At 38.6% G+C, this 17168-nt stretch overlaps 1 protein-coding gene across 1 annotated transcript in view; it reads right to left on the reverse strand.

Annotated features, from left to right (window-relative positions):
* Positions 1-4169: 4169 nt before the first annotated feature.
* LOC111864948 (protein spaetzle 3) overlaps positions 4170-17168 on the reverse strand; it is a 144660-nt gene continuing 131661 nt past the window's right edge. Inside the window, exons 3-5 of the mRNA XM_023852584.2 lie at positions 7087-7317; positions 6478-6603; positions 4170-5924 (exon numbers count right to left, since the gene is read on the reverse strand). Coding sequence (XP_023708352.1) covers positions 5750-5924; positions 6478-6603; positions 7087-7317 — 532 coding nt within the window. The 3' untranslated portion in view covers positions 4170-5749. The remainder of the gene's footprint in view (positions 5925-6477; positions 6604-7086; positions 7318-17168) is intronic.

Genomic DNA, 17168 nt, shown 5'->3' on the forward strand with positions numbered 1-17168 from the left:
CATACAGGTAATTGCTTGAAGAAACTTCAAGTGTTTCCGGAAGATTAGCTTTCATTCTTTCATCTTGGCAAACAGCAGTTTCTGATTGGTTAGCCAATATAGTATATCTGTTATTATTTTCTATGGGCTGATTTAATTGACATTTATTAAAATTTCTTGCCCTAAATTCGTTGTATGGTCCTGTGCTGGCCCATTCCCTAGACGAAGTGATATCAATAATAGTTTCATACTCTAAAGTAGTGTCAGACGGCTTCTACGTCTTCTTTGTAATATCATTTATCTCTCTATACAAGAGCTTAATTATTAATTGAGATGAACTTAATTCCTTACATATTTCTTCTTATTGACTCACTAATTCCCATAAAGAAATAAAAATGCAAATAATATCTTCTAACTCAGTGATTANAGCAACTATATTCACTATTATCAACTGTATTATAACTTTGTTGTTGAGACTCCAATTCCCACGTTACATTACAGTCCGCCATATTGAAAGATATTATGTATTAACATATAAAGACACATGCTAAATATTATGTTATGACTCTTAATTCTGCAACACACTTCTGCAAATGTTTTAACGCAGGAACCATAAACACATTCATTCCCAATAGGCTAATAGGTGTCATCACTGATGATAGACTCACTCACAGTCCAGCTGTAACATATACATAACAAATGAAAGAGCAAGTTTAGAACATTACTGTTCATTCAGCTGATGCGGGGAATGTTCCTCACACCAACCCCAATGATGGTAGCAGAGCAAGGCTCCAAAACATTACTGCTCAACTGAGCCCTGATGTAGCTGATTCCCTGGAAAGATTCTAGTCCATTTAAAAATTAATTGTAAAATTTTCTGTTACTTTTGTTGAGAAAACTAAATCTCAGAATCAGCCAAATTATGAAAATATATGTAGTCCAATTTAACTGAAACTTAATGTAAAACATTTTTTAGCAGATTCATATGTTAAATTCTCTGCCACATCTCTCTGTCGCCAGACATTTGCATGGTTATAGAGAAAGGGCAGTCTTAATCTGGTTCATATTACGGCATTGCTTGATGCTTCTATATTGTGTATAGTAGATATAAGAACACTTAGAGATGAGAAAATCAATTGTCTATGTTCATGTGTATCTGAAAATACTCAGCCTGGAGTGACGACGAACAAAATAATAAGTTTGGATATTTGAGTACTTTTCTACATTTTGTAACTTAAGATCCAAAGATGCCAACTTTTACCCTAGAAAATTGCTCAAGGCTGAATGTTTTTGCAGAATTTGGGGGCGAAGGGTTATTGGTGGAGGTTGGTGTAGCTCATTCTCCAGTTGGCTCAGGGGTATCTGGAATGAATATTATCATAGCATATTGGGGTGTTCATTTGTTATGAAGCCTGTGTTCTATAGTAGGGCAGAGTAAGAGTGGTATAAGAGACACCATGTAACACAGTATCTCTTGGTGCCATTCTGATGTCAAATACAGAGTTTGCAGATATGCTTATATATATAACGAGTTTTAACATTTTTAATTCTTATCTCTTAACCGACTGAAAGTGGTGAGAAATAAACTTATAAGTTATTTACAAAACCACATATGAATGCTGCATTAAAATATATATTTATTTTTCTTGCAAATGGTCTTAGGTACATATTGACATTTGTTATAACAGTGAGGATTGCATCAGATATGCCATACTGTCAAATTTTTCAGTTCATGGGAAATTTTGATTTCAGAATAGAATGAACTGGAATCTGCACAAAAATATAGTCACTAATTCTGTGTAATAAGATCTCTTCCATGGAACATGGAAATGTGGAAAAATATATCTTGTGGAGTGACTTCATGTAATTAAACAGGAGAACAAGTATATTAATTATAATCATGACAAGTGTTAAAGGAAAGTGAGACATTCACAAAACTGGAACTGTGCTAGAAAGATTCAAATATTTGGTCACCACTATGACAGCATCCAGAGTATGAGAGTGCATTCTCCAAATCAGATTTATTCTTGTGCATGTACTTAGAGATTCTGTTGACAGTTTGTACAAATTACTGCATGCAAAATGTAATCATGTATTTCTTAAGTTGCAAGGATATGGTGAAATGCATAGGTTTTATTGAAATTCAGCACGTTTTGTATGACAGCATGTAGACAGTAACTGACTGATCTTTTTGACATCCATCATCTTGACATCAAGACATATTCCATAAAAATAGTCATCATTATTGTTTAATACTTACTTACTAACTTACTTACTCATGGAGCTGAGCCCTTCTGGCAGAGCCGCCAATTCTGCAGCTACTCAAGAATTTCCCAGCATTTTATCGAACCCAAAGGTTCATTACCGTGTTCACAAGAGCCCTGCACTGGTCCCTATCCTGAGCCAGATCTATCCAATCCATACCATCCCATCCTATCTCTCTAAGATCCATTCTAATATTGTCCACCCACCTACGCCTTGGTCTTCCCTGTGGTCTCCTTTCTTCTGGCTTTCCCACCAATATCCTATACGCATTCCTCGTCTCCCCCATTCGTGCTACATGTCCTGCCCACCTCATCCTCCTTGACTTGATCATTCTAATTATACTTGGAGAAGAGTACAAGTTATGAAACTCCTCATTATGCAGTTTTCTTCAACCTCCTGTCACTTCATCTCTTTTTGGTCCAAATATTCTCCTCAACACCCTGTTCTCAAACATCCTCAGTCTGTGTTCCTCCCTTAATGTCAGAGACCAAGTTTCACACCCATACAGAAACACATGCAAAATTATAGTATTGTATATTCTAATTTTTATGTTTTTGGACAACAGATGAGAAGACAAAAGGGGATTTACCAGTTCTGTACTGTGCTAATAAAGCAGAATGGATGACATCTAAAATATTTAAGAAATGACTAATGAATTGGGACGTGAAATTACAATGGAAGTCAATGAAAATTTTACTGGTCCTTGACAACTGTGCAGCAAACCCTCATTAAGAGTCTTTGAAAAATATCCAAATGGAATTTCTGTCTCCTAACACCACATCCCTGTTACAGCCAATGGACATGGGAATCATAACAAATTTGAAGATCTTATATCACCTAGAGTTTGTAAACCACATCCTAGAAGAAATTCAAGGAAATCTACTGACAAATCTTCAACAGCTAAGGAGATGAGTACAAGGATTGATCTTATATAAGCAGTGTGGTTTATTGCCAATAGTTGGCAAAGAGTGAAAACCAAGACCATTCAGAACTGCTTTGTTCACCATGGTTTTAAACACTCAGATTGTGGGGAAGCAATTGTTGAAAAAATTACAGTGAAACAGCAGAACACATCAGAAGATCAGAAAATTGATGAGGATGACACAACCCATTGTGAATGGGTGACTAACCAGGACACTAACTGGGATTGACAGATGATCCCATTTGCGAAAAATGTGTAGAAGAAGATGAGTCAGCCACACATATCCTATGTGATTGTGAGGCCATAGCTCATTTATGATTTCATCACCTGGGCCAGTTCTTTATGGAACCAAGTGACTACTATGACACCCCCATAAACAAAGTCCTATATTTCATTCAAAATGTAGGATTAATAAGGGATTAATCAAAATGGAAAGCACATTAGATCATTGATGGTTGCTCTGCAAGAGCTGGATTATTATGAACCACCCCTCATTTATTCACTCATTCAAACAGGATGATAGGAAATTTACTGCTGGACTCTGACTTTACTCCATTCAGGAAGCAATGAAGGCAATCCTATATCTGCACCAGAAACCTGAGCTGATTTTGTTGAGTTTCAGTCAATCAAGAGAACACAGCAGGGTATACTCAATCAATTCCTTCAATGTCACTGACTATTAAGAAGCATGTGTGCATAAATTAATCAAGTATGTTTTAGGTTAAATACTTTTTTGCGATTTGCACCAATTGTTTCAGCTCATCTAAAGTCAGCATTTTTGTTGTGCAAGGAACAGAAAGCTTATCTTCTGTGTTTTGTACACATAACTCTTCAAACATTTACAAGCAAATTTGTATATTTGGGGCAGCCACTTAATTGGGGCAAAGTACCTTAGTCCCAGTGTATCCCAATTAACTGGAATCCACTGTGTTTTGGTCTATAGGAGTTCAATTTGAAACTGTAGATGCGAAAGGAAATTGTACATAAATAATATACTCTATTCAAATTTGAGGATGCTTTCATTTAATTATCATTAACAAAATATTTTTATAATGTATATCAATGAAATGTGGTAAAATCTGCAACCTCTTCATAATTACTGCAAAAGTAAAAAAAACATGTTGATGCTGAAATAAACACCATTGAAATATTTAGATCCAAATAAGAAACCACACACATCTAATAATAACTTTGAAAACTTCAGTTAAGATAACAAAGTTTTTGAACACCTAGAATATAATTGCAATAGTTTGCAACTTATTCTTTATTCACTTTTGCAGAAAACTGTTCACTCAGCAATATACACACAATAAAAACAAAAATATTTGTCACTTTATCTGAATTGAGCTGTCTGTTAATATGTTTCTATTTTAGGAATCACGTTTATTGGTCTTCTGGATCATTCAAAATTCAAACTACAGTTTTACAATTACTGATATAATGCAATCTTATCATGGGAAGAATGCAAACAGACCACAGAAATGTACATGCTATAGGGTAGAAATCTACGTAATTTTACAATTAAATCATATGACTCATCATATATTATTTACTCCCATTCAGTATTTGATACTGAAGGATTATCGAAGTTCAGTTTGAGAAGTTTATAAGCTTATAATTATAAATATGAAACCTGTATCTGAATAATATATGTACATTTCAAAGCACCAATCTGTGTTAACTTTCAAGACCTCATCCAGACTTTGAAAAAATAGAAGCCACTATGTACAGACTTAGAATTGATAAAATATTTCCACAAAAATAATATTAACGGGTGATACTTAACGAACTTAGTTGTTATATATGTGATGATAATTTTATCCATAAATTCAAATCTCTACTATCATTTCCTGAACTGTAATATTGAATTCTATAGGGCTTACAATTATAAATGTAAGGAATTCTGATGTTACAGAGTTACAGTAATTTGTGCAAACACAAATTGTACTCTGTTAAGATAACCGTGTCAGTAAAATTTAGATCGTGCATATATGAAGACATTGCTTCAGTTATTAAGTCAGTGATGTAACATGTAAACAGTGGATAATCAGCTGTAGAATGAATAATGATGATCATGGAAAATCTGAAAACATTGATGCTTGGGATATAATGTTTCAACTCATCTTAGTCCATTTTATAAAGTTTCTCCCATTCATTACTCAGATGCAGGGCCAAAGCAAAAGTAAAAGCATTCCATAAGGACACTTGAGTGGCACATTTTAGGATAAAGCCTTGCGTTAATATCGACTCTCCATTTCTGAGATAAGAAAGTTGCAAAAATATTATTTGCTTGGGTGGAATAATATTTTTCACTGGCTTTGCTCAGATGTATAGTTTTCTACAAAAATTAGAACGTGGAATTTACACTTATTTTATAGAAACATATTAACACACCTCTTTTGTTGTAATATCAATAATCATAGGTAATTATTCAGTATATCCATTTTAACTTGCATACTTCAAGACTGGTAATATATTAGTGGTAAACTGAAAGTTGACATGTCTGAGTGTCCCACATATAAATACTGCTCTACCGTTTCATTCATGATATTTCTGTGATATGATGGAGCATTAATCTCTTTGTCATTTGTTTCCAAAAATGGGTGCACATCGGCATACACAGCAAGATGGGAAAAGAAACCAGTCCATGAAAATTCCTTTACAGTCATTATCAGGGTCGTAGGCCAGCAAACGATGCCACTTGTACTTCTGTTCACAGCCACAGTCTCCTGAACACCTCTTTGTCTGCAACTTGCTCCTATAAATAAAAGCAATAATGTATATCATGTTTTAACCCTTCAAAGCATGAATTTATTCTGGATAGTATTTAATATACTCTTTCTATCTTACAGAAACACACATCTCCATTACTAACACCAGCAAGTTGATAATGTGTAGGGAAATAATCGCTGTTTATTTGAGAATCTGTATCTGCACAGTGCTTGGCTTTTAATGTGAAGGCATATGGTATATATAGTAACTGCTGTGTTTTAGAGGATTAAATCATGCATGTATGTATGTATGCATGTATGTATCGTATTTGTATGTATGTGCATATTAAATGCCTAAATTTGCTTATTTGTATATGTATGTGTGTGTGTATCTATATATATTATATGCATCTGCAAGAACCCCCACACATACACACACACACACACACACACACACATGCACAGTGTTTTATAATTTGGTGGATAATTTTTCATTCTCTTCTGTATAGCTCTGGTCATTGAATACACAGTATCCCGAGTTTGTTTAGTGCTTGAAGTCTGTGACGGTATAGCAGCTGGCAGTACAAATATTGTACTTACGAACAAACTTCTTGGTGGATGGCCTGCTCAAAATGTTGTGTGTTGACAATAGCTCGAATCTTCCCAGCACTGTTTGAAGCCCAGTATGGTGTTACTATCTCCACTTTGGATTCACAAGCATCCACTCTGTAATTAATAAATTGATTAATTAATATTTATATAAGTTTTAATGAACACTGGCATTATTTATTATACTGAAAATAAATGTCAGCATAACAGCAGGGCGACCGAAATATGTCAGGCCAGTTATTGTTCTATTACATCATCTGTGTCTGTCCATAAAGCCTGATTATTAAACACACGTGTAGACATGCAGACCTTGTATGATGTGTTAACGACTTTGTCCTGTGCGTATGCCCGTGAGTGCGCACCCGCCCAAGATATGAATTTTTACTACATTACAGATAACAACGACATTTGTTTATTTATTTTATTATTCATCTTTGAAGCCAGGAAGTCAGAATATTGCATTACATAGAAACATGTCTGAGTACTTTTTGCTAATGTACGAATATAATTCTGTTGTTTTAAACAGTATATACTGACAGAATAAGTTTAGGTAGTCATGTTTACAGGCGTTAAAAAGTGATAGAATATAGACTCACTTACCGCCCGCTCTCGCTTGATTGGTTATTCCGGAAAGATTGTCTTGTATGTCTCAGTTTTGAAAAGAAAGATTCCCCTCCATTTCGGTCGGTTTCGGCTATGGGGTCCGGTCCAGGGACAGCGTGTATGTCAGGCACCCCTGGAAGGACGGACTTTCTCTTGGTATCTTGAGCACCATCACTACCGCCGACGCCGCCGCCACCACCACCACCACCACCGCCCCCGCCGCCGCCNCTTAAAACAATTTCACGGATATGTTACAAAGGGCCAGGCTCTCTTGCGTAGCATACAAATGAAAATTTGATCCATAAATTTGTGACAATTGTATATTAATGCAATTATTGTGCTTCTGGCTAAAGTTGGCACTAACTTCGCCGACAAGCTGCGGTCGCTCGGTCGGTATATTTCGCTTGCGTACTAAAGCCACGGAGTTTGTTTGTTCGTGTTTCTGGACATTATCCATCGTCCTCTTTTTATTTAAACATACGCAGTACGGAGATAGAGACTAGCTCTATCAACTGGGCCCAATTGTATAGATTCCACCTGAAGACGAAGACATAATGAAGTCTCCGAAAAGTGTTGTACTTTAAATAAAGACAGGACGATGGAAATGTCCACAGACTTAATATTTCGCTACCTGAATATTAGTTTCAAAATGAAAGGAAATGGAATGTGGCTGTGATTTCGCAACAAAAATTCAAGGAATGACGTTTGAAATCACACAAGAAATTCTAGAAGAAATCATTACTTCCCTTTTAAATCTGCATGAACTAACCAGCCAAGTAACTTCCGCCGGTGTCACAGGAACTTCTACGATTTCTTGTTTACTTATACCTATATACCTTACCGCCATCTCTGAGCCGATTGTCTAAATAATGTGGGAGCCTCAACGTCTCACAACCATTTGGGCCTTAACGCCCTGGTACAGGGATAGCTTTACTTTTTTACTTACTTTTTTCTTATATACCTATTGTGGTGACTGTTTTCGTACAGCACAAATGTCCCTCCAGCAGACCTATAAATTTCTGGCTACTGGTCCTCATTTTTATAACTTCCAACATAAAAATGTTTCGTATTATATATTTATATGTGACGGAAAAACGCAAGTTTTTCATCCATGAAGTCCGGATTCAATCCCGCGTTGCTCCACGTGAGACATACAGAAGTTTCTTCCGGTTTCCCCATCTTACCAATACTTCACCATTGCTACTTATTCTTCGTATCACCTCTCACCTGGTGTGTGTGATAAATCTTGAATAGTCAACATTTATCATATCCCTGGTGTTTAAACTAAACTGGGGATCTCATCTCTGACCCCGCACTCGGCTGTTACAGAGTACAGACTGTTTGTTAAGTTGGTAGTAGCCTTATGTTTTAACACGTCGTCGTACTTACTCTAGCGTGCCTAGCTTCAGGATTTCAATATTTTTCATCGTTTTCCCTTTTATTGATTTCTCTTGTTGTTTCTCAATTAGTCACCACCACCAACACCACTACCATAATCATCATCGGTCGATTCCTTCTAAAGGTCTATTTTCTGGGATACAGGGCCTTGTAGTCCGTTCAAAGTCAGCCGACATTTCTAAGGTGGACATTTCGCGAACTGCACGGCGGTATATCCCAGAAGTCAGAACGTCATAACCACGTAGTTTAGAACCTCAGATACTATATAAATACCTTTATGTCCTTGAATATGGATTCTATCGACCTAAAATTAGTGTTTCGAGTTGAATGCTATGACGAGTTCATAGTATATTCGTAAGATTCTGTGTGTTGTGCTAGATACAGTTATGAATAGGCTGTTAATGCGACAGTTGCGTAATTAAAGATATGAAAAAAGAAACGTTTTCAAAGAATTTTGAGGTAACAGCTCGCAAACAAAATTAGACACGAAAATAGAACGTTTAAAATGTTTTCAACACACCGAATATATTTAGTATAGTGAAAGTTACGACCTCAGAACCACCCATGGTTCTCAACGAACTGTTCGAGAACGGACAGATGTAAATGCATTTCTCTTTCAGAGCGTTTCGAGTGAAACCTACTCGGTCATTTTTCCAAGAAAGTTTGTTATGAACTCTTGCACTTTCAGAAGTACTCCTTCTAGGCGCTTCAATCTACCGGGCGATTCTAAATTATTGTCGGGATTTCCGTGGCCTATGTATGGAAACCCCGACAATAATTTAGAATTAATCGTACACGATGTAGGTAGGATTTTGATCACTTGCAGAGCAACTTATAAATTATGCTAATGCTGCACTTCTGACGTTAAGGGTAGAACAAAGACTCAAGGTATTTGAGAACAGGATACTGAGGAGAATATTTGGACTGAAAATTAATGATAATAATAGGAGACTGAATAAAACTGCTTAATGAGATTAATAACTTGTACTTTTCGCCAAATATAATTATAATGATCAACTCAAGGACGATGAAAGGGCAGGGCACTTGGCATATATGAGAAAGAGGAGGAATGCATGGAGGATTTTGATGAGAAAGGCAGAAGGAAAGAGAACACGATGAGGGCCTAGGCATAAGTGGGAGGAAACTATTGTGTGATTATATACGGGGTTTGGATTGGTAATTGGATTTATTGAACACCTATATACATAAACCATAACTAAATGTAACTGTAGCACTATTGCTAAGTCACACTCTGCAATTCACTACAGCACACCCTTAAGCCTTCTCAGTTTGCTGTCTTCACCTCTTTCCTGGTATTGGCTTCCAACGGCGGAAACTCCCATTTCTCTGGATTCATGAACTATCCTCGTGCCTCAGCTACCAGTTTCTAACAGCAACACCTCACAAAGATTGAACCTCGCAGTCCCCTAACTCACGCACACACCAACTCACTCCACTCCACTCCACTCAACTGTATTGCACTCACTAACTCTCACTAATTATCCTGCTTATAACATGTCGACACCAATCACACAGAAAACACAGTTTTTCTGTTGCTGTTCAATTGTTGCATGGCGGACATCGCAGAAAACACCCTTCCTCTGTTGTTTGCAGGCTGCTGCCTAGCAACTTCCGCTGTACAGTCGCCTATTTTCCGGTCACCGCACAACAGCAGGTCTACATGCCACAATATGAAAATGGATCTTAGAGAAATAGGATGGGATGATATGGACCGGATTGATCTGGCTCAGGATAGGAACCAGTGAAGGACAGTTGTGGACACGGTAATGGACCTTCGGATTCCATAAAATGCTGGGAAATTCTTGGGTAGCTGAGGGACCGGTCGCTTATAAAGAAAGACTAAGCTACATGGAGTTAGTTGTTTAGTTAGTTCCATATTTTACATGTGCGTAAAAATAGCAGTTTGGTCCCAAATTTACAGCGTTTTCTGTACCGAACAGGAAATAAGGACGCTTATATGTGTGCGTCAGCGGGTGAGAGTGTTCCCTTTAATAACCGCAAAAAATAAATAGGGTTAACCTTCCCTTAGTTTCAGCGGGACCCTGAGTTGAGAACAATTGGAAAGCAGACTTGAAAATATTCAGTGATCAATTTTTCTGGCATTATCCAGCACCATAATTTTTATGTTAAACGACGTTTCGGAGGCGAATCTTTCTCCAGCTTAATCGACAGAGGTGTGGGAACAACCACTGAGGTATACCCTATCTCCGGACACCAGAAGAAACACAAGGCACGATGCATAAATCAAGTGGGACAGATACCATCTGTGGGAGTTAAGATAGAAAGACATGTTCAACCACTTACAAGAGACCTTGAACCTATGGTAGTGCAGAGATCTTACTTGAAAATGTTGCATGATGATTGATCTTGAAAGAGATTGAGGCTTCCCTCAAGGCGGCGTTATTGAAAAAAAAAAAACCAATAAAGTGAAGCATGCTGACTGAACAAAATAAATATCCGCTATAGTTTTGGTATATAACTGACGAACCAGTCTGTTTTAGCGCGTGAAATATACGATAATTTTTTGTTATTGCTAGTGGTGTGGGACTAAGTCCCTTGTACTGCGGCCACTTCTGGCCTATTGTACCAGCCCCAGATAATAGGTGAGGGTGATTGTGGAGCAATTGGTGGAATTAGGATTGGCAGGGGAAACCGAAGTACTCGGAGAAAACCTGCCCCAGGGCCACTTTGCCCACCACAAATCCCACTTGACCAGACCCGGGATCGAACCCGGGCCGCCACGGTGGGAAGCCAGCTATTGCGCGGCCTAAATATACGGTAACACACAGGGTTAGTACGAAATGTGCGTGAAACAGTATACGTGTGTGGTGGAAGGCTGATGTTGTCATGGAGCTGATATTTCTGATAATATCTGATAAGCTCCAAGCATTAGAATTTCTCCCAAGAACTTCTTATTAATAGCAGTGGATATGCAACTTCAAATTTAGATTATCCCGTGTATTTATGCTTTAAAAACTGTCGGTGAATGCTATTATGCTAAATAGGCTGATGGTAATTTTATTTTGAACACATGAGTACAAATTATTCCTTTTGTATAGATGCAAATTACGTACAGTTTAACAATAAACACCTTTAATTTAATTAACGGACTCTGTGTGGTCGCCGACCTCTGAATCACAGGATAATCTCCCACTTTTAAGCGTTGTACAAAGACTTTCTTCGCAGTCTCAGCTGGCCTTAGTAATAAATCAGAACTCAAGAGAATAATGAATTGTGTTGACATTAGTTGAGTTAATTTCATGGCGAACTTCCCGATCAAGCGATGAACACACCGGCTTAATATTCGAGAGGTCCCAGGTTTAGATCCAGTCTTGCAGGCCGGTTATTCAAGCAGTTTTATTTTTCCAGTTCGTTGTTCACAAATCACCCAATAAACGCGACATAACCTCGGCAGATTAAAGAAGTCATTAAGAAATTCAAGAGATTCAGTCAAGCATGTTCTAAAGCACACGGCTGTAGACACGTGATATCTCTGACTTTCGTTATTTGGCTCTCAGAAAGGATTGCTATAAGAAACCAACCAGTCTGGGTGACCAATATTGGTTTGGGCTGATCCATATATGATCTGTAAGGACGAGGTTGGATCAGGACCATTTCTTCTGAGAGCAATAGCCTCCTGCGATAGCATCCTCGTGTTATTATAGTGGGATAGGCAAACCAAGGCCGCGTCTATCCGATAATCTCCATGCCTATTTGTACATTAATTGGTAGGTGTCGCAAGTTGTCGGTCTGAATGACGAACATGAAGCTGTGAGCATGAAGGTGTATGCATTACATAAACTAAAGATGATATGACAGATGTAGCACATTCCTGAGATGATGGGATTGTTATGAATGGTGAGATGGCTTGTGGGAGCCGGCAAGCATGTTTCACGGTACCAGACCTTCCTTTGCCTGTGCAGACTAAGAAGAATCACGTAAACTGAAGTCAGAATTCCAGTATTTGAATGCTTCCGGAATGCAAAGTAAGAATGACGTCCGGTATTTCAGAACGTCCGCTGATCATGAAAACAAAAATAAAACTCCGTGGCCTGTAGTCCAGAAGCGAATTACACCGACCGAGCGACCGCCGCTTGTCAGCGAAGTTAGTGCCAACTTTGCGGGTATAGGTTGCAGCGTGGTCAGCGCAAAGGATTCCCACGGCAGTTAATTTCGGTTTTCTAGACCGGACCGGTGATCAAATACGGAGATAATTTAAACAAGTTTGAATGATCATAAGAAGGGTTAGAGTTAGAGAGAGGTAAACATACGGTATTTATTGTAAATGCAACAGAATAAATTAGCTAAAATATTCTCGGGCTATCAGCCGTGTCAATGCTGAATTAAAAATCAAAGTTTCAGAGATCTCGGTCTGCATCATCATAGGTCAATGTGGTGAATGTGCGGTGGTGATGGAGACCGAGCAGATCTCTGAAACGTCGGTTTTTAATTCAACATTGACACTGCTTGTTGCTCCAGAAAATTTTTATACATTTAACTACCGTGAAAGCTTCAAACCTTATATAAAATAAATTGGGTTTTCTGTCAGGTAAAATAACAACTGAGTGACACTTGAACCACTGTCTCAGAAACTGCAGAACTGTGAACGAGGGGGATACTCGTAGAGTGAAAGGGCACATGTTACAGCGGACACGCCCACACCCCGTGGCGGAGCCAACTAGCTATATATACCATTCATTCGCCATTTGGACGCAGTGTGAAAACCTGTAAGCCTGCCAACAAGTATTCTGGCTACACATATACTTAAAGTACTGTATGGTTACCACATGTTTTCTGGCCAAGCAGGTTAACACAATAGATACACTCAATTTGGATACCGGATACAAATGGGATAATCTGACTAAGGGGGCCCATACACGTACGAGTCTGGCTCGCGAGTCCGACTCGGCTCGGGTTCCAGTGAACCAAACTCGTCCGTGTGTGGTGAAATTAATCCGAGCCCGGCTCCTCGCCGAGCCGGACTCGTACGTGTATGGGTCACCTAAGATATTTCTCTCAATACCTCCAACAAATGCAGAGGCAATACCAGAAATACCAGTCTGCTCATACCGGTTCTCACGGTCTCTTCGCTTGCAGATTTCTTATATTTTTTCTTCTACCCTGAAGATGGAGGCGATACGTTCCTCCGAAACGTCGGTTAACACCACATATACACGGTGCCAAATCCCAAAAGACTGCTTTCTTCAATGCCAGAAACGCCAGCTCTCACGCCCTTAGCAGTTGCCATGCAAATTTATGCTTTATACAGAATCAGTGGACCTTATATTCACCGCAGTAATTGATAGAGCATCGTAAAATAACAGAAACGTCAATAATATTATTTCTGAAATTCTTATGGTTTCGGAAGTTATTCCTATATCTCACACTAACTATTGACTTTACTACGAGCGCGGGAACGAGAGAATGACTTGAAATAATTTCAATTATGACAAGAAATGCGGGAGTGCCTGGAGGAAACACTTCCTAACATAAAAGAAGCCTTTTCCAAAAATTTAAACTCTGTCCAAGCTGATCCTGAGTTCAGGTATAGCGCAGCGAGGATCCTGGATAATGGTATTGTTTAACTGAGGACTGGTGATATTCAGTCGCATTTATGGTGGCACTTTTTACGTTTCATAAACAATTACATTATATTCTATATTATTTTGGTCTCGTACTTTCACAAATGGACACGTAGTAGCGTCGTTGGTTGAGGCACTATGCTGCCAACCGGAATGTCGCTGCTTCAATTCCCGACGAGATCATCGGATTTTTCAGTCGGCCTTATCCTTCCAGCCGTAATACTGCCATTAGGTTGATTCAGCGTCTAACAGAAATGAGTACCAGGAATCTTCCTGAGGAGTAAAGGCGGCCGGCGCGTAAGACTGACAACCTCACCGCTATCTGTGAGCCGATTGTCTAGAAAATGTGGGAGCCTCGACGTCTCACAAACCTATGGACCTGTTACAGGGATAGCTCTTTTGTTAGCTTTTACTCTCACAAATAAAATAAATTCCAATCCTATGTAAATTCTAAATACTTGAAGAACGCAGCACTGCCAAGTGAGCGAGATGAATGGATTGCATAATGAAGATATTAACCATTGATGCTCACATTTAAGGCTAATGTATCTGTATGAATATGATGAAATCGACAAATAAATAAAATGTGAGAGACAAGAATTATTTTCAGTATTTTGTTGGGGAAATAATTTGGAAGACAGTAACGATAAACTGAGATTTGTTGCTTTAAGGTTATTTTGTTAGCCTATTTGAAGTTTAGAATATTTTAGGTTTGAATAACAGACACTGTGTTATACATAATTTTTAACAAGTTTGTCTGCTACGCCTCATTCAAACATGAGACGTTGAGAATATTAGCGGTTACGAAGATGGTAATATGAAAATTGTGTGATAAATTTTAAATAAATTCTTAAACAATACTTAGCACCATCACCATGGCTCGACTTATGGAGCTTCTAAAAGCTATTCAAGCCCTGAACTTTGTTTGAATTAAGATCCGCCTGCATTATGCTGTTGTTAAGGATGAGAAAGTGGTGATGGAACGCCATAAATTTGTTCATACATAGATCCATGACTTTAACTGGACATTGACTCTTGACCTCACCAAAGAGAGTACCACACCTTACTGGTGTAACTATTTCTATGACTGAAATCACCCATTTGAAAGCGTCAGCTTACCGCGCCAGTATGCGCGTCTTCCAGGGACATCCAAATTAAATTCCCCAAAACTTGTACTTGTTCCAAGCTTTTTTTTTTTTTTNCTAGTGAGGTGGGACTAAGTCCCTTGTACTGCGGCCACTTCTGGCCTATTGTACCAGCCCCAGATGATAGGTGAGGTTGATTGTGGAGCAATTGGTGGAATGAAGATTAGCAGGGGAAACCGAAGTACTCGGAGAAATCCTGCCCCAGCGCCACTTTGTCCACCACAAATCCTACTTGATCAGAAGCGGGATCGAACCCGGGCCGCCACGGTGGGAAGCCGGCGACTAACCGCTTGAGCTATGGCGCGGCCAAATCTTTGGATTACGATCCTACTCCTGCGTAAGAGTGTTTTTAGTTGTTTCCTAATGTCAAGGTTTTAGAGATTGACCCTTTCACTCCTTGTAAATAGAGTGGAAACGCTTGAGAATAAAACCCGCCATGCAAGGTGTGGTGACCACATACTACAAGAACATAACATGAACTTCAAACGATCACACACGCTGATTATAACAGTTTGATTTGCCTTGGGCAATAAAACTGGGCTGTCCGTTAAAATTAGTTATCTAAAATCGTACTTTACATGTTATTGTGTAAACCGCGCTGAAATCATTCCACGATTCATGTTTAACTAGAAAAACAAGACAGAAAAATTGAGCACTCGGAGCATGAAACCGAGATTTTCGATTGAGACTTTCTCACACCTGCTACGTATTCAGAATATTTCATGAAGTCTAATATTTACGAGAAGTCATTTGTGCTTCGTATGGACATAAAAGCCAAACTTCTTGAAAAGGTGTGTTACAGAGAATACAGAATTTCTTATTACTAACATTTCTCACGTGAGAATAGCCTAAAGAAACAAGGAGTAGTTTAAGAAACTCTTCGGTGTAGGCCGAAACATCAAATACATACGCGTATGTGTGTGTGTCCACAGAACTAGCCCTTCTTTGCGTACATTTTCTCTCTTCTCATTCATCTCCATTACATCACAATGGCTGACGTCACTCTTGCATTTGATTTGGCGCAAAGTATTCGTAAAAGTCTCTATCCACTGGCCAGTGCATGTTTACTCAGCGCATATACGATTGTTTCTTTATCTTACACAGTCAGACTCTATGGATTGCTATTTTACTTTAAAAAGTTCACATAAATGGTTATTGGGAAACGGTAAAGATGGCGTTATTATTGTGATGAGTGTGACCGCTGTTAGACAACGGTTTGGTAAACACATTCCCCAGGCTACGTAGTCAACAGTGAGACCTCCACTGCTGGGTAACAGGTTACTAGATACGTTTCTTAACAACGGACAAAACACAAACAATAACAGAGTAATACACGAACTGCTGGAGATAGTGATCTACTGATCTGTATTCGGGTCGCCTGGAAGTTATTTCAGTCCAGGAGGGTTCAGTCGGAAGAGATTCTTTGTTCGTCATTCGTCACAGTGAAAGAGAAGACACTCGTAGTCCAGTAAGGAACGGAGCGAGACTTAGGCAGACAGGGATCGTGAGCTGTTATAATTGATTGTAGTTGTAAAGAAGTACCGATAAATCCAATCATAAATCCATAATCCGTTATTATCAGTCTTGGATCCTCGGACACGTGACATTAGCATGAAGGAACTATCGAGTTCAGTGTAAAAGACAATCAGATTTAAAAATATCGCGTCTATTAGTTAAAAATGTGAACCCACACTCCAGGAGTGGCTTTTATCTCGCTTGGGGCTTATGGGATGGACTTTAATAAAAGTGTTTGTACACTAAGCGCATTTGACAGAAGACTCTTATGAACATGGTAAAGAACCTTCGGATTCCATAAATGGTTGCACGCTTCTTGTCTTCCTGAGGGAATAGTAATTAATGTAATAATTCGTATATTACGTGTATTTGTATGTATGGTGTGTTAAAAGACGCTTCTCCTTGGAATATATGCAGG

This window comes from Cryptotermes secundus, unplaced genomic scaffold (genome assembly GCF_002891405.2).
Source record: "Cryptotermes secundus unplaced genomic scaffold, Csec_1.0 scaffold200, whole genome shotgun sequence".
NCBI classification, from domain to species: Eukaryota; Metazoa; Arthropoda; class Insecta; order Blattodea; family Kalotermitidae; genus Cryptotermes; species Cryptotermes secundus.